The sequence below is a fragment of the Perca fluviatilis genome, chromosome 15, assembly GCF_010015445.1.
Source record: "Perca fluviatilis chromosome 15, GENO_Pfluv_1.0, whole genome shotgun sequence".
NCBI classification, from domain to species: domain Eukaryota; kingdom Metazoa; phylum Chordata; class Actinopteri; order Perciformes; family Percidae; genus Perca; species Perca fluviatilis.
This window is the reverse complement of record NC_053126.1, coordinates 1,620,674-1,647,296: the sequence shown is the minus strand read 5'-3', so window position 1 is coordinate 1,647,296 and position 26,623 is coordinate 1,620,674. Positions and strand designations below refer to the sequence as shown.

The window sequence follows — 26,623 nt, the reverse complement described above, 5'->3', positions numbered from 1 at the left end:
TTAAACCACAAGGTTTTTGGGGAAAAGAGCTCTCTTACTTTCTCTTTTACTTTTTTTGTTACTGATTTGGTTTAATTTCGGAAACACCCTCAGCCCGACAAAACCTATACCCCGTTTTCCTTGAAGTCACATGGTTTCGGGTAAATCAGGAGTTAGAGTGGTCCTACTTTCAGATGGGAGGGGTTTGTGAGGGGCAGACTGAGAATATAAACCAGTCTCTGATCTCTTTCTCTCTCTGTATATGTAACGTGTGGGATCAGGAAGGCTTTCTGACTAGGCAGCCACATCTACACAGACCAGGCAGAGTAATGAGACATAATAAAAGGTGAGTTTAAACAACAATTATTGATTTTGTGTGTAGACTTAAAATCTGAACGTGTTACAGTTTTTATAACAGGCATCGACCTTTTCAAGCAACTTCAGTTCGATCAGGAGAGACTTAATATAAAACAGTTTAAAAAGGAATTAAATTAATTAGTTTGATATTGCAGAACAGGAAAGGTGAAACAATATGAGAGGAGTCTTTGTGATTAGATCCCATTGTTACATCATCGATTTAAGAGGATATCCTGAGTTGGACATTATATCTCAAGATGGAGTCTGGACAATGGTGGTGTTAATGAAGCGGTTAAGAGCACCTCATGGGTGCTGGTTGTGTGTCAGGCGGGCAGGTCTGGGACCTTTGGCTGCAGGACCAGATGTCTGCTTGCCTGTGCTGGACTACCTCAATCCCAACATCCCCCTCCCCCTGTGTGTGTCTTGTGTGCCCTTGTATTGGTTATGTGCTTATATTATGTTGCTGAGGTGTTTTTTTCCTGTCCCCACACTGTACCCCTACTGGGGGCATAGTCTGGGAGTTGCCTTTTTCTCCTCGTCTCTCCTCATGTCATGCCGTATTTTCTTAACCCCATATTTGTTTGTATGTACCTTGTGAAGCGCTTTGTTGATTTGTTTATCTGTGAAATGCGCTATATAAATAAAATTGGATTGGATTGGATTGGAATACTAGAGGTGGACGGGGGATGAGAAAGACAGTTTGACAGCAACAAGATGATTGGCTCAGAACAGTTGTGGCAAAATATGATTGTTTTAAGTGAAAAAGTGAACGGCCTCAGTCAACTGATTGAATTGGAAGCAGGAAAAGGAAGAGAGAGAGAGAGAGAGAGAGAGAGAGAACAAGAGAGAGAAAAAATGTAAATAAATAGAGGAAGCATGATAACCATTTCCGCGCTGCCTGGGAGGAGACGTTGGGGGAAAAAACACAGTCTGACGAGAAAGCGGCAACCTCCATACCCAGTGAAAGTCACCGTTTCCCTGGGTACTGGACTACTGGAATACTCTGGGCTCCGTGGAGCTCCGCGGAGCTGGCTGGCTGCCAGCTGCCGGCATAACTAGCGAAGCTATTAAGGGCCTGAGCGCCGACAGCGGCGAAGGCCCTATTGAAACTGAAGCAATTATTTTTTCCCCGTCAAATTAATTGCCTTGTTGAGGGGCTTACCATATTCAAAAACTCACCAAATTTGGAGGTTGCATCAAGTCTGGTGAAAATTTACGTATTTTAAGGGTTTCGGGAATAGGCGCACAAAAATGGCTCGCTAGCGCCCCCTAGAAAGTTAAAAAAAATGAGCCCCTGCAGTGCGTTCAACGTAGACTCACGAAACTTGGTAAACATATGTAACATGTCAAGATGTACAAAGAACTTCATTAGAGCCATACCCTAAAGCCAACAGGAAGTCCGCCATTTTGAATTAAAAATGAGTGTAAATTGATTACCTTTTTATTACTTACATATAAGATTTAAAGATGAAAGTTGTTAAAAGAAAAACTTTTCGGTCATAGGGGCGGTCGTGGGGGGCGGCCATTTTGTGCGTTTCGCCATCAAAACAGGAAGTGGGTGTAACTCGAGTGTATGTTGTCCAACTGGCTCGAAACTTTTCAGGATTCATAAGAGTCCAACCCTGAGGACAAATAATGGCCGATATTTACTTAAAGTCATAGCGCCCCCTAGTGGCAACAGGAAGTAGGCCTAAATGTGAAGGTGCTATACTTTAACGAACTCCTCCTAGAGATTTCATCCGATGGACTTCAAACTTGGTCTGTACCATCCCAACACCTTAATGATGAAAAGTTATTAAAAGAAAAACTTTTTGTCAGGCAGTGGTGGGTCGGCATGGCGGCCATTCGCGCCATATGTACATTGTCATATCTGCTTGAAATTTCACAAAATCAACAAGGGTCCAGGTCTGAGGACATCTATAGGCCGATATTGACTTTTGGTCAGTAGCCCCTTGCGGACAACAGGAAATGCACCTTATATGACAAACATCATCAGATTTTACATGAAACTTAGAATGTGTGGTTTATGCCCACTTACTCAGGCCACGCCCCCTTTCATAACATTTCAACCGTTTAAGGTAGAGTCTTGTGTGAGGTGTCATTGAACTCAGCAGAGAGTTCATTCTTCATTGGTGATGGTTTGGCCCGCCCCCTATGCTTAAGCCAAGCCCCCTTTCATAGCATTTCAACCGTTTAAGGTATATCCTTGTGTGAGGTATCATTGAACTAAGCAGTTAATAAGTTCCTTATTGTTCCTCATTGGTGATTGTTTGGCCCGCCCCTCTGTACTTAGCCACGCCCCCTTTCATAAATGGTGACCCGTTTAAGGTAGAGTCTTATGTGAGGTATCAATGAACTCAGCAAAGACTTCCTTTTATATTGGTAAAGGTTTGACCCGACCCCTATAAGTTGGCCACGCCCCCTTCACAGCTGATGAACTGTATGATGTAGAGTCTTGTGTGAGGTATCGTTGAACTCAGCCGGGGATTCCCTTTTCATTGGTGACGATTTGCGGGCGCAAATTGCAGGAGGGCAAGGAGCAGCGTCCGCAGTAACCCAGGACGCCGCACAGAGACGTGAGGGCCGGTCCATCGCTGCTTGCAGCTTTAATTACAGTTTGAATTTCATCAGCCACACTTATATAACATCTACCCCAAGGTGTTATAAAGCTAACAATGTTGGTCGCGATTTCAATTTTATGAATTTTTGTGAACATTAGGGGTTTCGTCAGCTGTGACTGTCCCTTCAATCCTATGTGTACAGATTGCGGCTAGTTAGCTTCATTTTCAGCGTAATTAGAGTATATTTACAGTCTGAATTTTGTCACGCCACTTATATAACATCTACCCCAAGGTCTTATAAAGCTAACAATGGTGTCCGATTTCAATTTTATGATTTTTTGTGAATTTCAGATGAATTCTAAGAGCTCTCATTGATAGAGCTCCATCCAGCCACAGGCTCTATCAGTGAGACTCGCGGACAAGATGCGTTTATTTCCCTGCTCGTTTCTTTAAATAACTCAACACATTATAATTACACACATTATAAGATTAACTGGAACCTGTGGTAAGAGATTGCTGGTGTAACAAGCTCACTGACTGCGCTCTCACTCACATACATCGGGCATTTAGCTAGCAGGAAGAGGGGAGCTGCAGGCCCTGGAGCTCTGTCAGGGCAGCGGCGTTTGGTAGTCCCAAAAAACGGTGACCTTGCGTGGGTATGGAGTGCCGTGGGCTGCCAGCCGTGACGGAGCTCTGTGACTGGTTTTAGGAAGCATTTCAGGAAATTAAAAGGATAAGCAGATTGTTGCTGAGGTTTTTGTTCACAGAGATGTATAGGCTATAGCTTTGTTTGGGTATGTGTACATATACAACATGTGTTTTGTCATTTTTTTTCACAAACTGAGGAGTTGGTTGTGACATGGGTCAGAGGGTATCAGAGGTCATAAATGATGAACCAATCAATCGGCTCTGCTCCTACAGGCACCTTGGTGTTCATATGGACAACAGCTTCGGCTGGAAGGCCCATGTGTTATCATTTAGAGCAGACACGGTGAATCAGAGGGTTTATGTTATACAATATGAAAACATCTCATTTAAAGTTTAGTTGTCAGGTGACTGTCATCAAACTTGCTCAAAGGTAATTCTCCTGTTTTTCTTTTTTTCTTTACATCCTCAAGCTCCATGTTGCACTTAAGCTCCACAATACAGCCTTCATTTTGTAAATGAAGTCCAACTTGTGTAACTTTTTGGACACATTTGTTACTTTGGCCTAAATATAGTCTATATAGATCACATTTCTGATTATGGCATAGCTTTCTCCCCACCCAATTAGGCTAAAGTAATGAAAAAACAACACAAATGCTTGATCAAGGGCCCGGCCCGGCCCGGCCCGGCCCGGCCTGAGGATAGTGGCGGAAAATAACGGCCCGGGTCGGGCTCAGGCAGAGAATCTAAACTCTATGTTGTTGCTGCTGATACTGCTGGAGTTGATCTGAGAATAGACAACCCTGCTTTTCCCCACAAAGACTGTTTTTGGACATTGGACCCATATAACCAAGTTGAGGCATGCGTTGGTATTCTGAGTGCCTCCATGCTGCACTGTCACTGGACATCCGGTGATACACAGGGATGATATGAAGGTAAATATGGTGCAAAACGTGAGAGCTTGTAGAATACAATGTGAGAACTTGCAGAACAAAAAAATTGAACTTGTATGTTAAAATTTGCACTTGTAAAATAAAAATTTGCACTTGTAAAATAAAAATTTGCACTTGTAAAATAAAAATGTGCACTTGTAAAATAAAAATTTGCACTTGTAAAATAAAAATTTGCACTTGTAAAAATTATTCACATTTGAAGTCACAAAAGAAAAAACATGAGAGCTTGTAAAAAAATCTGAACTTGTAAATTGAAATTTGCACTTGTAGAAAAATAGTCACAAATGTGTAGATTGATATTTGCATGAACACAATGACAGCTGCAAACTTGTAATGCAACATTTACTCATGTACTTTTTTTTACTCAGGTTGATTTTCCATCACAACCACAACTCAGTGATTACAACCTCTCGAATCTGTCACTATATTTTCGCGCCATCACCAAAGAGGAATCTCTACGACTTTTGCAACACTTGTTGCGATACATTTGGTGCAAAACTAATTTGTACCTGTGGACTTAGGCTGTGGAGCTCTGATCCAACAGAACGGGAAAGCAGGGTTTCTATCGCCAGATGAGGGACAACTCTGTCCGGCTTATTTAGCTATGTCGCATGGAAACCTGGTTGAATAGCAAGCTAAGCGTTAGCTAACTAACCAACCAGCCTGATTCTAAATAAATACCTTTTAATTATCTTAACACTTTTTAACAGTCAAACTGAAACACTGGCGGTGAGCTCCAGGTCCTGCGACGGACCGTCACCAGCGGTATCGGCCAGCGGCGAACGCATCGCTATTATTGCCAGAAAGCTTCGCTGCCGACCTCGACCTGCAGTCGGAGCTCCAGCGGGATACGGAGAGCCCCGCCACCCGGTAGCAGCTCACCGCTAGTGTTGGTGGAATAGCAAGCTAGCGTTAGCTAACTAACCAGCTTCTAAATAAATACCTTTTAGTTATCTAAACACTTTAACAGTCAAACTGAAACACTGGCGGTGAGCTCCAGGTCCTGCAGCCGCAGACGGACCGTCATCAGCGGGTAACACGTGCCAAGTTCTGCATCCCTGCCAAGACTTCCATCCAAAGGGAAATAATGATTTTATAAGGCAAAGTAGCTACTGTTTAATTAAAATGTAGGCCATATACATTCCTTTGTCATGTTCATCAATGATGATTATAATTTTACAACGTTTAGAGACATCAATGTTTTATCAGACTATCATTTCCTTGCTACCTGGGTGCAAATCTCGGCAACGAGGGTTAAGAGATGACGCTTATTCGGCAAAAATAATTGCTGCTGCCCGCGAGGTGGATGTAATTCTGCAGAAAGCTATTGTTGCTGCCCGCGCGGGTGCAATGATTGGCAGTGAGGCACAACATCAGCAAAGCAAGCTGTGGTCATGGCCGGGGATGTGCCGATGCTACCGGGTGCGGGGCTCTCCGTGTCCCGCTGGAGCTCCGACTGCAGTTCGAGGTCGGCGCGAAGCTTTCTGGCAATAATAGCGATGTTGCTCCGCTGGCCGATACCGCTGGTGACGGTCCGTCTGCAGGACCTGGAGCTCACTGCCAGTGTTTTCAGTTTGACTGTTAAAAAGTGTTAAGATAATTAAAAGGTATTTATTTAGAATCAGGCTGGTTGGTTAGTTAGCTAACGCTAGCTTGCTATTCAACCAGGCTTCCATCGCGACATAGCTAAATAAGCCGGACAGAGTTGTCCCTCATCTGGCGATAGAAACCCTGCTTTCCCCGTTCTGTTGGATCAGAGCTCCACAGCCTAAGTCCACAGGTACAAATTAGTTTTGCACCAAATGTATCGCAACAAGTGTTGCAAAAGTCGAGGCGCGATTCGCCTCTTGGTGATGCGAGAGCGCATACAGTGACAGATTCGAGAGGTTGTAATCACTGAGTTGTGGTTGTGATGGAAAATCAACCTGAGTAAAAAAAAGTACATGAGTAAATGTTGCATTACAAGTTTGCAGCTGTCATTGTGTTCATGCAAATATCAATCTACACATTTGTGACTATTTTTCTACAAGTGCAAATTTCAATTTACAAGTTCAGATTTTTTACAAGCTCTCATGTTTTTCTTTTTGTGACTTCAAATGTGAATAATTTTACAAGTGCAAATTTTTATTTTACAAGTGCAAATTTTTATTTTACAAGTGCACATTTTTATTTTACAAGTGCAAATTTTTATTTTACAAGTGCAAATTTTTATTTTACAAGTGCAAATTTTTATTTTACAAGTGCAAATTTTAACATACAAGTTCAATTTTTTTGTTCTGCAAGTTCTCACATTGTATTCTACAAGCTCTCACGTTTTGCACCATATTTACCTTCATAGGATGAGCTTCTTATGAATCATTCAAAAGACCAATATTTACAACATTGGAGAAAGCAAAGAAAGTAGACTAAATTGTTATTTGACAGATTATCTTCACACTGTCAGAGATACAAAGAAGAGACAGGCTCAGTGACCACCAACTGGGTCAGACAGACAGGTCAGAGAGAGAGACAGGCTCAGTGACCAACAACTGGGTCAGACAGACAGGTCAGAGAGAGAGACACAGTGACCAACAACTGGGTCGGACAGACAGTCAGAGAGAGAGACAGGCTCAGTGACCACCAACGGGTCGGACAGACAGGTCAGAGAAAGACAGATCGACTAGTGACCACCAACTGGGTCGGACAGACAGGTCAGAGAAGAGAGAGACAGAATCAGTGACCACCAACTGGGTCAGACAGACAGGTCAGAAAGAGAGAATCAAGTGACCACAACTGCGTCGAACGAACAGGTCAGAGAGAGAACAGGCTCAGTGACCACCAACTCAGGTCAGACAGAACAGGTCAGAGAGAGAGACAACTCAGTGACCACCAACTTCGGGTCAGACAGACGGCGAGAGAGAGACAGGCTCAGTGACCACCAACTTCGGTCAGACAGACAGTTCAGAGAGAGAGAGAGACAGACTCAGTGACCACCAACTGGGTCAGACAGACAGGTCAAGAGAAGAAAAAAACTCAGTGACCACCAACTGGGTCGGACAGACAGGTCAGAGAGAGAGAGACAGGCTCAGTGACCACCAACTGGGTCAGACAGACAGGTCAGAGAGAGAGAGACAGCGCAGTGACCACCAACTGGGTCAGACAGACAGGTCAGGAGAGAGAACCGAAAGAGAGACAGGCTCAGTGAACCACTGCGGTCAGACAGACAGGTCAGAGAGAGAGAAGACAGGCCCAGTGACCACCAACTCAGGTCAGACAGACAGGTCAGAGAGAGAGACAGGCTCAGTGACCACCAACTGGGTCAGACAGACAGGTCAGAGAGAGAGACAGGCTCAGTGACCACCAACTGGTCAGACAGACAGGTAGAGAGAGAGAGACAGGCCCAGTGACCACCAACTGGGTCAGACAGAGATGCACTTCCTCCTCCACGGTAAAAACTATCTTCCAAGAGATTTACATACACGGAAAAATAAAAATAAAACAGATTAACCAGAAGAAAGCTGGTAGTTCTCCGGAGAGAAGAAGAAGCTGGTAGTTCTCCTAGGAGAAAAGAAGCTGGTAGTTCTCCGGAGAGAAGAAGAGAAGGCTGTAGTTCTCCTAGGAGAAGAAGTAGTTCTCCGGGAAGCTGGTAGTTGTCCAGGAGAGAAAGAGAAGCTGGTAGTTCTCCTGGGGAGAAAGCTGGTAGTTCTCCGAAAGAGAAGCGTGGTTCTCCGGGAGAGAAGGTGGTTCTTCTGGGAGAGCTGGTAGTTCTAGGAGAAACAAGTTCTCCCGGGAGAGAAGCGGTAGTTCTCCTAGGAGAAGAGAAGCTGGTAGTTCTAGGAGAAGAGAAGAAGAGAAGCTGGTTCTCCCAGGAGAAGAGAAGTGGTTCTCCTGGGAGAAGAGAAGCGGTAGTTCTCCCGGAGAAGAGAAAAGAGAGCTGGTAGTTCTCCAGGAAAGAGAAGCTGGTAGTTCTGGGAGAAGCGTAGTTCTCTGGAGGAGAAGAAGTGGTGGTTCTCTAGGAGAAGTGCAGTTCTCCTAGAGAAGAGAAGAGAGAAGCTGGTAGTTCTCCTAGGAGAAGTAGTCAGGGAAGCTGGTTTCTCGGAGAAGGCGGTAGTTCTGAGAAGAGAAGCTGGTAGTTCCTCCGGGAGAAGCATGGTTCTGGGAGAAGCTGGTAGTTCTCCCGGAGAAGAGAAGGAGAAGGTAGTTCTCCTAGGAGAGGAGCTGTGGTTCTGGAGAAAAGAGAAGCTGGTAGTTCTCTAGGAGAAGAGAGAGCTGGTAGTCTCTCCGGGAGAAGAGAAGCTGGTAGTTCCTAGGAGAAGAGAAGAAGAAAAGGTGGTGGTTCTAGGAGAAAGAGGAAGCTGGTAGTTCTCCTAGGAGAAGAGAAGCTGGTAGTTCCTAGGAGAGAGAAGCAGGTAGTTCTTTAGGAGAAGAGAAGAGAAGCTGGTAGTCTCCTGGGAGAGAGCTGGTAGGTTCTCCGGAGGAGAAGAGCTGGTAGTTCTCCTAGGAAAGAGAGAGAGAGGCTGGTAGTTCCTCCGGGAGAAGAGAAGAAGCTGGTAGTTCTCCTAGGAGAAGAGAAGTTCTAGGAGAGGAGAAGAGAAGCTGGTAGTTTCCTCGGAGAAGAAAGAATGGTGGGTGGGAGAAGAAGAGGTGGTAGTTCTCCGAGGAGAAGAGAAGCTGGTAGTTCTCCTAGGAGAAGAGAAGAAGAGAAGCTGGTAGTTCTCCTAGGAGAAGAGGAGAAGAGAAGCTGGTAGTTCTCCTAGGAGAAGAGGAGAAGAGAAGCTGGTAGTTCTCCTAGGAGAAGAGAAGCTGGTAGTTCTCCTAGGAGAAGAGAAGAAGAGAAGCTGGTAGGTCTCTTAGGAGAACAACCACCTCACAACCACTTAGGATCCCAACAATTACAGATTGGTGCAGTATTTTATAGTAATTATAGTAGAATAGTATATATGTGACACCTACATATTTAATATATGACATGTAGGCTACCGTGGAAATTCAGAGCGCGTCACGTGACCATTTTGAACAAATCACGTTGTCAGAAATTGGCATCAGCCAATGAGATTGCGCATTTAGAGTTAAATCCCCCCTTTTACTTTCACGATTCGTTGCTGATAAAAAGGAAATGACCATATTTGGATCCGACAGCATTGTAGAGGAGAGAGAGAGCTTTCCAATATGTGATGACAGGGTGCAGACAGCGATGGCGGAGCAGCGGGATGATTTAGAACCACAACTTTTGTTGAATTTAGGAGAAATCTACCGACGCAAACAGACAAAGTGTAGTAAAATAAAGATCTAAATGTGTATTTTTGACTTTTTTTCACCACAATTCTGAAAGAATACATGTTATTGAAGACAAATAGCCCCAAATCTCAAAATTGACCAGTGAAAAAAAACTATGTTTTTGCCTGCTGTGTCTCGCATTAAATAAATACTGGAATGATAATAATAGTGTAAATAGTTTTTAGTCAAATAACATAAAAAGACAAGACCCCTCTACGCCCATGAAACTTCTCCTCAAAAAACAGCGAACTAAACGTTACTTCTAGGCTACATACACACACACACACACACACACACACACACACACACACACACACACACACACACACACACACACACACACACACACACACACACACACAGCAATATAAACAACAGCTCCATGCTTTCTTCACATCGTTCTTGTAAAATAATAATAATAATCAGTAAACATTACAAACACTTCTTTGCTGAGAACAGCACTTACCAGCAGCCGGTATTGAAGATCCTTTCCTTCGTCCCGGTCTGGATGAGGTCGTCAGGTGAAAGGTCATCATGTGGTTCATTTTATTTACGAATAAATTATTATTCATTAATTGTACTAATAGTTAGATTTGGTCAGGCCTTCACAAAAGGGCCTTTAATTACATTTTTTATTTATTTATTTTTCCTTGACAAAAGGGCACTTTGGGCATCAAAGCAAGGGCAGGTGCTCAAGCGAACTCCGCACCGCGTTTTTCGGCCATGGGGTGCAGTACCACCCCTATCCGCTAAGCCCATGGTGGCTTTAGACATGGCGCTCTTCCTGGGGTCTTGGTTGTGTCAGGCTTTTATACAAGCTAATGGAGGACGTTAACATTAGAGCTGGCCTGGTAGGTTACGTTAAGGCTCGTAAACGTTGGCTGCGCTGTTTCTTACCTTGCCCTACGTTGACAGTTCCAGCTTCACCGTCACCATCTTTTTTTTAAATATTTGTTTAGAAAATCTCTAAGGCCTCTATTTTCTTCTTCTCTTCTCTTCTCTTTCCTTTTCTGAGCACATTTCTGACATTTTGAGCATAGCCACTGAACTTCAAATCTACCGACAACATCAAATTTTGATTAGTGGCCAAACCATTTTTGTGTTGGGGGGGGGGGGGTTCTTGACCACTATTTCAAGGACAATTAGGAAGAAAACAAATAAAAAGCTTTTATGTAACTCAAATATTACATATTTTTTTCCACAAATAGGCCTATTTAAAAATAAAAAAATTAATTATTCCATAATTTAATGAGGGCCCAGTTCTACCCCCCAGAAAGAAACGTGCTGTGATTAGGGAATCTGTGCGTAGACCACGGATGATGCCTGTCATTGACTTACGTAGGCATCACATCCGTGGGCCATCACGGAATCTTCTGCGAATCCGTGAAACTGCCACAGATTTTGAGTTTAAGGTGTCGTGTTCATTTCACGGAATTCTGTGAGAACAGGTTGCATCTGCGTGACCTAGATTCAGAAGACTACCTGATCTCAGGTCAGTTGTGTAGCCTATGTAAATGTTGGGGCGTGGCAAAGAGAGAGACTAGAGCCAAATGAGGAGGAGCGTCAACTCGGCGGCTCGTTGAGATTCGCCCGTTTTCAGCAGCAGTTTCAAATAGTGAGATTTGCAGAGGAAAGAAGTGTCAATGGGATTTAGAGGTTCTATGTGTGTCCTAGTTACCCACTAAACTGTCATTATTCAACCATGACAAGGTAAAATCGGTTTTGCATTCTATCACCCCTTTAATAAGACATGGGCTCCCCTGAAAACGTGATTTGTGAAATTTTTGGGGGTCGCTAAAAATATTGATACATTCAAATCTCAGACAGCCTGATGCTTTGTTTATAGACTATTTGTGGGTGGCTGTTTGCTGTTTGACCTTTCTATTCCTGTTGATGAAGTATAAGTAGTAATTAGCTGTTATGTATCTTTATAAGTCATTGTAAGTCACAAGTGAACATTTCACTAGCAGTAAAATCATCTAGATGTTTGACAAAATGTTTTGTTTAAGATGCAGTGCTTTTATTCATCTTATCAAATCATTTGCTAAATCAGCTTGAATGGTAATGCGTATTTGCTGTGATATTTTATCGTTATATTTGTCTCAATGGCTTTGTCATACAGTATGACTCTGTAAAGATGAAGAGATAAGATGGAGGACGACAACGATGACAACCCAGCAGCTGGAGGAGGAGGAGAGTCTGAAACCAAATCTGTACCATCTGCAGCCAATGAGAAAGGTAATAATTTAAACAATAATTGATTGTACAGTTGATTTACATGAACATTGATTTTTATAGATTTCAGTTACGTTTTTAAACACTTATCTTAATCGTAAATGTGAGAATTAGTTTATTAACTTTATTTCGTCATTGCATTTCTACAAACTATAATTTTGGCAATTCTGTTTCATAGATTACTGCAGTGTAATATAGTGATATTATTCTGCTTATTTTGTTTCAGCGATACCTAAACTCACACTTGTGTTAATTGGTGACAAAAATTCCATTGAGATTGGATCAAAAAACATCTTACTTGACCATGACGGACAAACTAATGTGGAACAGTTTTCAACCAGACTGTATGATTTGTGTGGTCGGAACATCTCTGTCATTAACATGCTTGGTCTACAAAACATTGATAAATTCCCATTGAATCAGGGAATTCATGCATTTCTCTTACTGTTACCAAATGGTCTGCATACCAGCCATTACAGTTCAGGAATGCAGTGGTTAGAAAAAACTTTTGGGAAAGGATCACTTGCTTATGTAATGACAGTTGTGACTCATAAGTCAGGGGAAGACTCTGAAAGTGCCCTGACAGACCTGAGAGCAAACAGCAGTTTTGTTGAAAAAAGATTCCACACATGTACAAGAAGTATGATGGATGAAATAGAGATAATAGATCTGCTGGAAAAAATAGACATCATGGTCTCTGAAAATGATCACCACTGCTACAGTGGAGTGATGTGTGATGAAAAAGAAGAGCAGAAACTACACCTTCTAGACCATGAAGAAGAAACAATGGATTCCTCAGTGTTTCAGCCAAACCAAAGAGGTGAGGTTTTAGTCTAGTTTAACTGTTTAGGTAACTGTTTTCTGATAACAAGTTCTAAGAGCCCGGTACAGTACCTGCTCAGCACCAAACAGACAGATACAGTTAGAGACTAGCTGGTCAACATAGTGGAGCATTTAGCAGCTAAAGAGTCAGATATTCCTCTCTGGATTGTATAGTCTCTAACAACTAAATAAAGTTTAGTAACATTTGTTTGTTTGTTTGTTTGTTTGTTTGTTTATTAAGATCCACACAATTTACAAAAAGGCCCAACAGCACATGTGTCTCCTCAGAAGGCTTAAAGGATTTGAAGTGAGACAGGACATTCTATCCAGAGTATACCAGTCACTGATAGAGTCTGTTATCGCTTTCAACATCACATCTTGGTACAGCTTCCTACCAAACAAATGCTGGCTAGGATAGCCAGGCAAGCCGTTAAGATCATAAGCATTCCAGAAAAACTGCCATCTGATCTTTTATTATTTTATATAAAAGCAGTGGAAAGACAATCCAACTTCATCATCCAGGATGCCTCCCACCCCCTCCACCAAAGCTTTGAGCTATTACCATCAGGAAGAAGGCTCAGAGTGCCTCTGGCTAAAAAGTCATTATACAAAAAATCCATTCTCAATGCAATACATATACAAAACTCATGCTACTGACACATCACACACACTATGCCTTTCCTTCAATCAAAAACAAAGATCTAACATGGTAACATATTAGACAATAAAGCTTTTTGAATGTTGAATTAGCTTCAGTCTGTCTTAAACAGAATTCTTCATGTGCTCTATTATTTTATAAAAACATTACATAAGCTGGAATACATTCATAATCACAATACATCCAAGAACAAAAACATACATCAAGGGTACAATAAAACATAAACTTAAACCCTGTGGTGGAAATGTGTTTTGAAGTTGCACCCCCAAACTAAATTTGAGAATAATAATTTTCATTTGACATTTGTGCCAAAGCAACTAAGAAAAACTGTCAAACTTGATTGATGATTTTCTAACCCTTCAAACCCTGATTAAATCACCTGCAGGCAAAAAGAAGAAACAAATTAACACAGAAGTTGCAAATATAGTGATGGTTAGCTGATCCAGTGATATTTAAAAACTAATCATAATCCTGTTCTATCTGTTTCTCATGTAACTCTGCAGTAGAGGAGTTGGAGGAGAATTCAGCTGAAATCAAGGTAAAGATGAGATTGTTTCACCTTCATTAGTGATCATCATTATAGAGCAGCATCTGTTTTCTAAAACTAACTCTAGTTTCTGAGGTTAGTCAGATCAGATTTGAAGTCTCACACCTGAATAAACACTTCTTCACAGACAAAGATTTAAACTGTGCATATAATGTGACCTTGATTTTATGTTTTGTAGTATCTTACTGAATTAGTGCATCACTGTGTGATATTGATTTGAGTGTTGTACATTTAAGTTGTTGCTGTTTTCTTGGCTCCCTTACTAACGAAGAACTTCTTAATCTCAGATGCTCTAACCAGGTGAACTAAAGGTTAAATGAAATTATCTGTTTTCTTAGTGTGATCCAGTGAATGAACCTGGTGAAGGTGAACACTCAGAGAAGAATGATGACAACACAGGAGGAGAGTCTGAAATCACATCTTTATCATCTGTAAACAATGAGAAAGGTAATATTTTAATGAAAAATATATTACAGTAACATTGATTTTAACAGTTATATATTTGATTTCCAATTAGTGTCAATACAATAGGAAACTAACTAATTAAGCTAATCTGATATTTGCTGGCTCTGATCAATTAACAGGAGAGGCTGATGAAGTGTCAGGTTCAGGGAACAGAACTCAAGCCCAGACTGGAGTAGGTGGTAAAGAAGCTGTGAGTGTGGGCAGGCAGAAGGAGTGCTGGATCAGAAGATGGCTGGGCTGGCTGATGTGGTGCTGGGCTGTGTTCCTCAGTGGGGCTGCATACTTGAAGTTCCAGTGTGTGTCGTGGCTATTGGCTGCAGAGGCTTCCGAAGGTGGGTTATTTCTGATAACGGGTCCATTTCAGAAAGCAGGTTTAGTGAGAACTTTAACCCTGAGATGAGGGAAACTCTGGGTTTTCCGTTTCAGAAAGAGAGGTTAATCAAACCTGAGGGAGAGGGGTAACTCCAGCCCGTTTCAGAAAGAGAGGTAACTTAACCTCAGAGTCAGTTACTATGTTAACCAGGGCTGGACTGGGACAACAAATTGGCCCTGGCATTTTTGGCCCAGGCGGCCCACACCCACCGTGATTGGTCAGACACATTCCCTGCAGACAGTCCTCTTAAAATATGCCTTCATTCTATGATATGAGTTGGCTAGTGTTCAGCGTACATGTGATCGTTTTGGATCCTTCAAGAGGGATCTCAAGACTTATCTGTTGATCTTACACTTAAATAATTCATTCATTATTAGAGTTATGATTTGTACATTTATGGTATGTTTATTATTTTTTATTATTGATATTTTATATTGTATTGCCATTATTGTTCTTATTACTATTTTGCTTATTGGCTAAGCAACTTTAAAAACAGTTTACTGTTAATTTTAACTATTTTGAGATTCATATTTTTGTCGCTTTGGACACAAGTGTTAAATACTATAACCATAACCCTTCCCAAAAGCTACAATAAAGCTGAGAGTAGTATATGCCCTGGAAAAAAAGGTAATTAAGCCATCCAAGGAACACTGATGCTTGTATCAACACTGATTTTATAGATCACACAGACTTTTCAGCTACCTAACAGGCTAACCACTAGCATTTTCAATGTAAGCTTAAGCAGTTAGGTTACCTGACAGCCACTAACTTTAATGTTACAGCCAAACTGCTTGTTATCGTTATGACCAGAGGTGTAGTGGTAAAAAAAGAGGTGGGTAAACTATAACTTCTGTGATCAGGTGGACCACGACGTGGTCACCCGGTAAGGTGGGCCACTGCCTACCGGTGTATGTGTATCCTGATGACATCGCTAGAGGCTATCATTTGACGGTACTACCAAGGGTATCACTGGTTGTTCCCTCATAGGTCACACAATCACTATTCAATTCATACATTAATCTAAATTATTGTTAAAGAGACTCAAGAAGGAATAATATGGTTGAAATCTATAAAGTTTATTAAATGACGAAACAGAGAGAACAAAAATCTTTAAGAGAGATATAGAGGGAGGCTCATACAGTATCCAGGGCTTCCAATGCATAATACATAATGATTATGGGTTTAGGGATTTGGGATTATTTTCATAGTCGATAAATCTGTTATTTTTTTGATTAATCGATTAGTTGTTTGGTCTATAATATGTCAGAAAAATGTGGAAAATGTGGATCAGTGTTTCCCAAAAGTCCAGGATGACGTCCTAAAATGTCTCATTTGGTCCACAACTCAAAGATATTCAGTTTACTGTCACAGAGAGAAGACACTAGAACATATTCACATTTAACAAGCTGACATCAGAGAATCTTTTACTTTTGTCTTAAATAATGACTCAAACAGACTAATTGATTATCAAAATAGTTGTTGATTACAGTTTTTAACAATTGCTAATGTAGCAGGTGCAGATTGACGACAGAAGGATGAATCTGGTGCCACATATTTTAATTTAAAGAAAACTCAGTTTCTGTAATTAACAGAAGAAAGACAATTTAAGTTGCACTGTACTTTCCACAAGCGTAATAGCTGCCGACATTAACAGACACTTTTGCAAAACCTGTTACTTGTAACATGGGCTAATGGGAAAAGGTAGAGGTGACTTGTTGAGTCAGTGGCATGAATCTACGTGAACCAAAATTACCTCAAAAACATGAAGTTTAGTACTGTTTTCCGAGCTCACTCACTTTGGGCTTGTAGCCGAGGCCGTTTTGCTGGCATCAGGAGGAGGGCTGCTGTCTTGACGGTGCTTAAAAATTGCCGGATATCCATATTTACAATTCATTCATCATTACATGAGACATGTAGGCTAGTTTGGGCTAGTGACTGACGAATCTTGATGCAGTCTGCTGCTTCCTGCTGGCTACGCTGGAGATGCTCGATGGTGGTTTAAGCCCCCAACTTTGACTTGAAGGCAGCGCTGCGACCATTGACTTCATGACTTCAAGGCACCTAACATTGCCTAATCCTAGTGACTTCCAGGCATCGCTGCCTGGAAGTCGACGTTGAGGGCTTAAAACACCAAACACCGCAAGAGATTGGTCAACACAGACAGTAATGCAGCGCAATATGAAAGACTTCGTCTTAGGTTTAACAACCTATGAAACTAATAATGAACAATATGAAACTAAAACGACATAATACTAATATTTAAACTTAATTTAAAATGGCTTAGAAACTATAGGCAATTTAGAGGTGGATAAACTCAATTTAGAGGTGGATAAACGCTATTTAGAGGTGGATATGCTATTTCCGAATTTTGGGAGGTGCGTAAACGGCGTTTACGTGCATTTAGCCTCCACTACATCCCTGGTTATGACGTGACACGCACGCGCGCACTTCCTGAGAGTCCGTGTTAATTTGCCTACTCCTTACCCTCTCCCCTGTCATGAAGCTGTTTCTGCTTCTCTGTATAGCCAGCCACCTCTCCTCCTCCTCGGCTTCAGGTAATGCTGACGTTGAAGCAGATACTACAGCCCCCAAACCCTTTTGACCTTTTCATGTCAAACCACTTTTGGTGAACTCAGCTAATGCTTTATTTGTCGATCCTTTAGAGGAGGTTAACCTTTAGGTTGGAAACCACTGGATTCAAACTGTGTATGAAGTAATAAAAACTAGCTCCACCTCAACCAGCTTCAACAAGAAAATGCCTCTTCTACATTGACGTATCAGTATTAACAATCCAACAGCCCGTACACACCGGGACGAATATCGGCGTTATTCGCCAGCGTTTTTCAACGCGTTTTTTGTGTTCACACCCAAGCAATTTTTGCTGACGATGAGCCGAGTGAACATACAAATTCATTACCTGACATTAGATGGCGCTTAAACAGAAATACCCCGGTACACTGACGCGTTTGTCATAAAGTGCTTCATGTTCCGTCACCAACGACACCAGCAGCTCTACATTCATCTCGCCTTGCATCTTCCTCGTCTTATTTCTTCCCGGCAGTGTAGACCATTGACATATCGCGAGCTTAGAATTATGGTAATTAAGGTTCTATCTCCGGTAGTTCTGAGATATTGAGCATCAAAGTTTTTACATCCCAGCTATTTTGTGAGATGGAACCTTTTTATTTTATTAATAACTAACTAAGAAAATATATTTTTACAAAAATAACACCACACAGGCATCAATAAACACCTAATGGATCAGATTATGTCAAAAACTCAATTTCGGCCAAAAGTGGAGATAGAACCTTATAATTCTAAGCTCACGATATATATATATAAGGTGTAGACGCTACTCATGACGCTACTTGGCGTATATCTTCTTCGCCGTTACGTATGTGTGCTCGGCAAGACCGTTTTGTGTTTGAGCGCCCCCAAGTTGTGTTTTACTGTAACTTCACAAGCTCCAGACACGTGAGCAAAAGCGGCAATCTCATTGGTCGGATAGTTTTTGACGCGTCGCGTTAAACCAAAAAAAAACGAACCCGAGGCGTTTTTTGAAAAATGACCCTTTTACGCGTGGCGTTATTTGCGTCGGTGTGCACACTCACATTGGCGCCCTTTGTTTAGTCACGAGGCGTTAAACGCCGGCGAATATCGCGCCGCGCAAAATTCATCCCGGTGTGAACAGGCCCTAATAGTGTCATTTATAATACTATATCAGTCACAGGGGGCATTTTTCTGAAGGACAAGTAGGCTACTTTTATTAGAAATGATTTTGAATGAGAACCTTTTCTTGAAATGAAGCATTTTCACTTGAAAGTAATTCCTCCTCACTTTGTCTGTTTATTTGTGTCCACCTCTCAGTCTGACCTGAGGCCTGGACTACGAAGCAGGATTTGGCGTTAACGAGCTAACTTAAGGCTCAACCCAGGATTTTCTGTACTACGAAGGTGGATCAGTTGTTATCGGGTTCAATCGCCGTGGTAACTCATGCTGAACACCTAACCTGGTCGGGAGCAGGTTAAGTTGGAGATCAGAGATCAACCGGTGTTAAAGCACCGCCTACTGACCAATCAATACTCGATTGATAACGGCGTCACCGTTCTTAAAGAAGATCGAGGCGGAGCTCCGGTGCAGAGAGAGAGAGAGAGAGAGAGAGAGAGAGAGATGCGCTCATAAAAGTTAAAACATTTAGAGATCGACAACCCCGTTAACATTCCCTGATTGGTATTTGTATGAAATATATATTTTAATGGGAGGGAATTAAATATCGGCTTCTTGAGCCGTGTGTCGTAATGCCTTATCGGTTTTGAATTATGTTTTTATATTTTTTATTTGTTTACCGATCGCTTCCCACTGCCAGGGTTGCAACTGAAATTATAGGCTAAAGCAACAACGACACTTTATGGAAAGCACAAGTGTAATTATGGTCAGATCTTGGTCCTGACTGATGAGGAAGTGATATTAATAAGCGTTGTGATTTAAACATCTACAGCGTCGGCTATTTTTATTTTTTTTGCCAGCTTTCCTTTCTGTTTTAGGAAGCAGCGACTGTATTGCGTTATGCCTGTAAAACCATGTCTGTGTTCTTCATATTTATGTAGAATTATAGTTTGCTCTTCTTGTTTAAAATATGCTGCTCTGGTAGATGTTTGCGATTGGTCGTGGTGCGCAAACACCGCCTCTTTTATGTGAACGCGCGCGCCGCTGGGAAACCCTGAGTTGACTGAACTAGTTGATAACCAGCGTCGTAGTACAGGTTATGATGGACCGCGGTTGTTAGGTTTGGTGAAGCCGGATTACTGAAAGAAATCCAGGACAAGTTGATCTTGCTTCGTAGTACAGGCCTCAAGTATATCACGTACAGTATATTTGTACATAGTCCCTTCTGTGTGAGCAGGCTATTGTCCCTCTATGACACGTCAAACTCAAGGCCCTCTGCCAAATCCGGCCCCTTGCAGGTTTTGATCCGGCCCACATTTCTAATTAGATTCACAATAAATTTAGGCCCACCTAGTTTGTGTCGCTTTTTCCAAAGTTTTTTGTTTTTTTTTTTTGTTTTGTTTTTTGTTTTTCTTACATTTTTTACGCCTTTTCCGGCGGTTTGTGCATTTTTTTTCAATGCTTTAGGCATTTTGTTTTAACGTTATTGATGCTTTTTAAACGTTTTTTTTCTGCCTTTTTCCAACTTTTTTGGTGCTTCCATTCAATGTATTTTTCGCTGGCTGAGGAACTTTTTTGACTAACCTTTTTGGGGCATTATGAGGCCCAAAATGTAAGCGTGACTTACATTTTGAGTCATGCAATAATACAGTCAAAATATTTGACTTTTTCTCTTAAATAAAAGCATATCAATAATCTCTACATGTCTGGCCCTTGATGTGGTTATCATTTTCCAGTGTGGCTCTCTGGGAAACTGAGTTTGACACCCCTGCTCTATGATGTCTGCCTGGTTCATGTAACTGTGGTAGCTAAAGCTCAGTATCGCCCCCAGCTGTGTACAGTTTCTGATGGCTGAGAAGTTACATCTCCAAACCAAATTTGACAACAAGTTGCATCAAGATTTGAAGTTGAACATTTTACATATAAGGATTTACAAAATAAGGAACTGTTAAACACGTCTTGAGAGTTATACAGATCATTAGAAAACCCCTTTAGTCCACATTGATCCCAGAGACTAATGCAGAGCATCACTGGATCATTTGAGGATACAATTGTACTTAAATATTTGACTTTTGTTCAAGAGCAACAAGAAATGCATTAACTGTTGTATGCAAAACACGTATAGCTTTGAGTGTACACAGTGTTATAAGAAATCACGATTTGTATTTAATGTTTGTGCAAAAGCAACTGAAAAGAACTGTAAAACTTCAATGTTTCATTCTGGCCTAAATGTTATATTGTGGTGATATCGTGTCCCTTCCAACCCTGGTAAAATTGCCTACAGAATTTTGTGTTAATCCAACACAGAAATGTATGAAATATAATGAACATAGGATGGTTAGCTAATCCAATGTTTTTATTTTTTATTTTGATATTGTGCAATCTGTTTCTCATGTAACTCTGCAGTAGAGGAGTTGGAGGAGAATTCATCTGCAAACAAGGTAAAGATGAGATTGTTTCACCTTCATTAGTGATCATCATTATAGAGCAGCATCTGTTTTCTAAAACTAACTCTATTTTCTGAGGTTAGTCCGATCAGATTTGAAATCTCACACCTGAATAAACACTTCTTCACAGATAAATATTTAAACTGTGCATATCATTTTAGCTTGCTTTTATTCATTTTTTTGTCCTTTACTGGATTGGTGCTTTACTGTATGTGATTGATATTGAGCTTTGTACATTCATGTTGTTGATGTCTTCTTGTCTCACTTACTAATGAAGACATTCTTAATCTCAGATGCTCTAACCAGGTGAACTAAAGGTTAAATGAAATGATCTGTTTTCTTAGTGTGATCCAGTGAATGAACCTGGTGAAGGTGAACACTCAGAGAAGAATGATGACAACACAGGAGGAAAGTCTGAAAACACATCTGTATCATCTGCAAACAATGAGAAAGGTAAAAACAAAAAATAAATATACCTAAAAAAAGGTATATTTATTTTTTGTTAAGAGTTAAATCTTGTGGATCAGTGAACTCTGTAAATATACACATACTTGTTGTACATACATGTTATTAAACTGCAATAGTTAACTGATCAAAACAATGTAATGTTTGATCCTGGTATTTGCTTGTTCTTACATTATCCTCCAGTAGACAAGCTCAAGGAAAGTGCAGCTAATTCAGTTGTAAAGGTGAGATTGTTTTGGTCCTTAATAGTCATTCTAATAATGTTTCTTTTTCTAATGCTATTTATTTTCAGCTCAATTTTAGCTAAAGGTTGGAGCTAATTGCCTTAATTTTAGAATAAAACCGAGATTGACTCCATGAACTATCTGGTTGGACACATTGATCAGTTAAAACACTTTGTGCATTATTTTAACGATCTGAAATGCAAGTATCAAACGTAGCTTTGTGGGCGGATCTCGGGCGCTGTTGCTATTATACCGGCGGGATAAATGACTCTTGCGCCAGGTCTGAAGTAGCTAGGTGTGGTTTGGGCGTAACGTGAAAATAACCAATCAGAGCGTCATCTCACATTCCCTTTAAGAGCAGGCGCGCTTGTTCCATGGCGGATTGTTATTATGACGGCGGATTTGCCTGGTGCACGCCAGCGGAGCTGTCCGGGATGCGGGAAAGTAATAAATGCCCGTCTTGGCCGGGTGGCGATGTTGCCGCGGCCCCTCGGGCGCATCTCCTCAAGTCTGGAAAAGGATTGCTGCAGCCATGGAGCGTGGGCGCCCAAACGCCCACCTGCACCTGTTGTGCCCCTTTTCCTCCCCCCACTCCATCTCCGTCCACCCGCCTCCAGCAGGACGCGGCATCGCGTATTCCCCGACCAGACCCCGCTGGAGGGTGTCCAATCCGCCGGAGTTCAACATCACGTCTCCTTAAGTCCTCTAATATTTCCTCATTTATGTCTTCAACACATCCATGATTCATGGAAATGTATAAACACAACAAGCCACAAAGAATGCTGCGTTTTGAGGACTGTACGTAAAGTGCCTCCTGACCTATCCAAACACCTGAAGCGCATTTTCAGTAATATTTTTCTTTGTAATTACAGTATGTATGGTTTGCAAAAATGGGAACTGCTGCGGATGAGAAGTGTAAGGCGGTGTACGCGCAACACGCTACATTATGGCCAAGCATGCACCCCTAAAATAGCATCTGAATAACGCGCTACTGACTTTAGACTAGCGCCACTGACTTTAGACCAGGTTTTTCCTGGTCAGTGGCGGAATTGTTTTCTGAAACTGCAAAATAGCACCAGGGTACGTTTGCCCCTGAACACGCCGCCTCTTTTTGCCCCCGGTGATGCTGTGCATCGGGTGCAAAATAGGAATGATACATGCGTCGGTGTACAAAGGCAATTGCGCTGAGTGCAAGATAGGGCCCATACTGTGTTTATTTAAATTAATTCATTAATCCTCCATGCCAGGGAGCCGCTGGACAAGATGGCCGCCCCGGACCCCCTGGCACCGTTGGAGCTAGAGGCCTGCCTGGAGTCATGGGATTCCCTGGACCCAAGGGAGCTGCTGTGAGTAATGTGTCTGAACTGCTACACAGTATCATTGATTGTGTGTTTACTGTAGACTACTGAGAAGTATGCTACTAAGAAAAGGGTCTCCTCATCTCTGGTAATCGTGCTTTTCTACTCCTGTGTGTAGGGTGACGCTGGAAAACCTGGCGAGAGAGGGGTGATGGGACCCACCGGCCCTGCTGTAAGTTGTCTACACTGTGCTGCTCTTTGAATACGCTGCACTCTACTGTTTTCCTTGTAATGATTGAACGCTAGACCGTGTGTGTCTGAAAACCTGCCATCTTTCTACCCAGGGTGCCCCCGGAAAGGACAGTGACGTTGGTGCTCAAGGCCCCTCTGGACCTGCTGTAAGTCAATAATAACCAGCACACATGCCCACATGAATAACACTACACATGGATTAAACTAATCGCTTCTCCAATTAAAATCTTTGTTTGAGAGATCATATGTTGGTTAATATAAACCCTTCAATCAACCTTTAATATATGCTTTTTTCCCATGGATGTACCCACCACAAGGTTCTTGGGGGTCAATTCTTGAAGTAAGCATTAAAACAAATAATTGAGGGTTGTTTCTTGCTTGTCCAATTTCCAGCACAAGTTCTCTGAGACTCGCTCTTATATCCAAGCAAAATTGGTATTGTAACTGAAAATTCCCCATACCTTATTGATATTGAATCAAAAATGTAATGAAATTGGAACTTTGTGAATTGGAATTGATTTGGATAATCATTGGTGACCCCAAGCCCTTATTAACGCCCTGCTCATTACAAAATGTATTTAAAACTCCACATGCAGCAACTGACAACAAGCCATACCCACATAATGCTTTACTTCTGGTAATTTTCTGTTAGCACTAACAGTCCTTCACTTGCTCACCCTTAGGGACCTGCTGGTGAGAGAGGAGAGCAGGGACCTTCCAGAGCTCCTGGATTCCAGGAACAACCAGGACCCCAGGGTGCTGTTGGTGAGAGTGGCAAGCGCAGAGAGCAGGTACTGACTGAGATATGATTGATTTAGACACCTAATCGAATTGATACTGTCTAGTAAATTCACGCATGAACTGCCTCTCTTCTCTATCTAGGGTGTGCCTGGGGAGGCTGGAGCCACAGGACCTGCTGGAGCTAGAGTAAGTCACTTATCATCATCATCCTCATATTCACAATTACTCAGCAGTCTGCTCGCCGCAGTATCTATTGACGGAGGATCATTGGAAAGTTGTCTATAGCAACCAGGCTACAAAGAGTTCAATAAGCTATGTGTTATAGACCAAATCACTGTGATGTTGCACTGACACAAAAATCACTTACAAATGGCCTTTGATTTGAATTTCAGAGATAAGTGAAACCGGAAACATTTGAAGTTATAGTTAAACATGGAGACTCGACCTATCTGACATTTGCAATGTGCTTATTTTCTGTACTGTGTTGCTTTGCTAGCATTTTTGATAAAGCAAATCTAACGTTATGTACAGCAACATCTCACCGCCGGTTGGGCTACCACGGTTTGGGTGATGTAATTTTCTTTAGTCTGTTTGTCAACAGGTATATTAGGTCTTCAAGCTAACATTAGTCAAAAGGTTAACATAATAAAGCATCAAACATGTATTTTAGATAAATGAGATGAGCGTATATCCAGTTGTTCCACGTCCCCGTTTGCTCAATGTAGGAATTTTCAGGAGTTTTCTACCCAAAGTTATAGTGAACAAACCTTGTGATTGGGTCTATAAGTTGATTGAACATTGATGTCAATGCTAACAGGTTAAAGCTAATCATAGGCTAATGCTAAGCTATGCAGACAGCATGACTAATGCTAAGCTCACATTACAAAAACAAATGGCTCCATTAGGGCCATCTGAGGAAAGAACTGCTAACGCTAGGAGAATAGTTTTGCCTGTTTTGAAAAGCCTCTGGGCATGGACTGTAAATCTGACCTAACAGTAGGGGGGGGACAATAAACATAACATTTCTGAAGAGCAATTTTGGAAGGGGATACAAATAATACAGCCACAATTATACTTGTAGAGGACATGTGTACACAGTAGAAAGCCTTAATACTATCATTAGTGTAGTATGGAGACTGTACCATTATCCTTCTTTTCAGTGTTTCTCTTGATTCAATGAAAAAGTTGACTAAATTGACCAAAATATTCTTCTTTAAAACCATGTATTTATTTTTAAGTTGTTTACAATCAAGCTACAAAAATACCGTTAAACATAATGACTTATTTTGAAAAAGTGTCCCCATATAAAAGAAATACAATACGTTTGTACACTTAAATTAGCTGATCATAATGTAAATTAGTGAGCCACTAGTAAAGCTCATCTGCTAACCCTGACAGCACACACCTCCAAAAATATGAACTAAGCTCAACACATACCTGAGACTCTCCACTGTCTGCTTTGCCTGTGACATATAGTGACGTTAGTATTTCCATAAGCACCCATTCTTATAAAGATCTTACCAAATTGTCTTGATATGAGGACTTATTGTACTTACTTGGCGTTTTGGTGTAGGCCTACTGAAAAAGGATCTTATGTCTGTTTTTCTTTCCTCTGTCATTTTATCTGGGCAACAACAACACTAATCTTTAATGTCAGATGTCTAAATATGAGTTAGGTTCATAGGTTCACCACGTGGTCATATAATAATTGTAAAATGATCTTGCATCCTCCACATAAATATTAGGTTTTGTCTGGGACAGAGGATATATATTTAACTGATAAGCCACTTAACTTCATATTGAGCAAAACACAACTGTAGATCTTCAATAATAACCCTAATATCAGTTCACATACATAATGTTAGGCTACACTAACATAGCAAACTTTTTTCTCATGACTAATTCATTAATTACTCCGCATCATTTCTATCTAAGAAAAGAAAAACTTAATCCGATGTTTAATGCGAATAAAACAGCCTTGAACCGCCTACTTACTACATTCCTGTCACTACCGATGTGACTGTGAGTCTAGTGCAGATCCTAATGTACAGCAGGCAGTGGACCAAACCACTGTGAGGCAAGGGAGGGGGGGACTCAAAATGTTTCTAAACTTAAAAAGCATTTTTTAGGGTTTGTATTGTTTTATTACTAACACAGATATTTTAAGTATACATCATTATGTTATTTACAATACACAGCTCTTAAATAATATTATCCACCTTACAGATGAGTGATCCAGAGTCAGATAGATCCTTGTGCTTAATTTGACAACTCTTGGTCTTCCACTTCAATTTGCCTAGCTCTCTGCCACGCTTTTCCCTCAGGGTGCCTGTGGATCCCCTGGAGCTGCTGGAAACGATGGTGCTAAGGTAAAACCGGAAGATGGGGAAGGGGAAAACTGATTGCCTGTAAGTTCTCATTGATTTGTTGTGTAACCCTCTGGCTCCGTCTTGTTCTTTTCCCCCTTCCTCAGGGAGATGCTGGAGCCCCCGGAGACAAGGGAGAGACCGATGCCGACGGACCTGTCGGACCTGCCGGATCTCGCGGAGCCCCTGTGAGTACCTGTCTGAGTGTCCTTCTCAAGAGCAGAATATGGAGCTTCAGCTCAAAGTTCTGTAGCTGCTTGAATCTTAAAAATCTGTGACTGACTCTTCTTCCTCCTCCTCTTCCACAGGGTGA

General features: G+C 41.5%; 1 protein-coding gene across 1 annotated transcript; it reads left to right on the top strand.

The window, feature by feature from the left end:
- The first annotated feature begins 227 nt into the window (after positions 1 to 227).
- LOC120574288 (collagen alpha-1(XVII) chain-like) lies at positions 228 to 26,623 on the top strand. Its single transcript, XM_039824589.1, has 17 exons — positions 228 to 325; positions 11,874 to 11,989; positions 12,213 to 12,806; positions 13,970 to 14,004; positions 14,352 to 14,460; positions 14,598 to 14,810; positions 20,924 to 20,958; positions 21,309 to 21,417; positions 21,613 to 21,653; positions 22,901 to 22,999; positions 23,130 to 23,183; positions 23,296 to 23,349; positions 23,887 to 23,994; positions 24,086 to 24,130; positions 26,269 to 26,313; positions 26,418 to 26,502; positions 26,619 to 26,623. Exons 2-17 carry the CDS (start codon positions 11,902 to 11,904, stop codon positions 26,621 to 26,623), a joined length of 1,719 nt encoding a protein of 572 aa, XP_039680523.1. The 5' UTR covers positions 228 to 325; positions 11,874 to 11,901.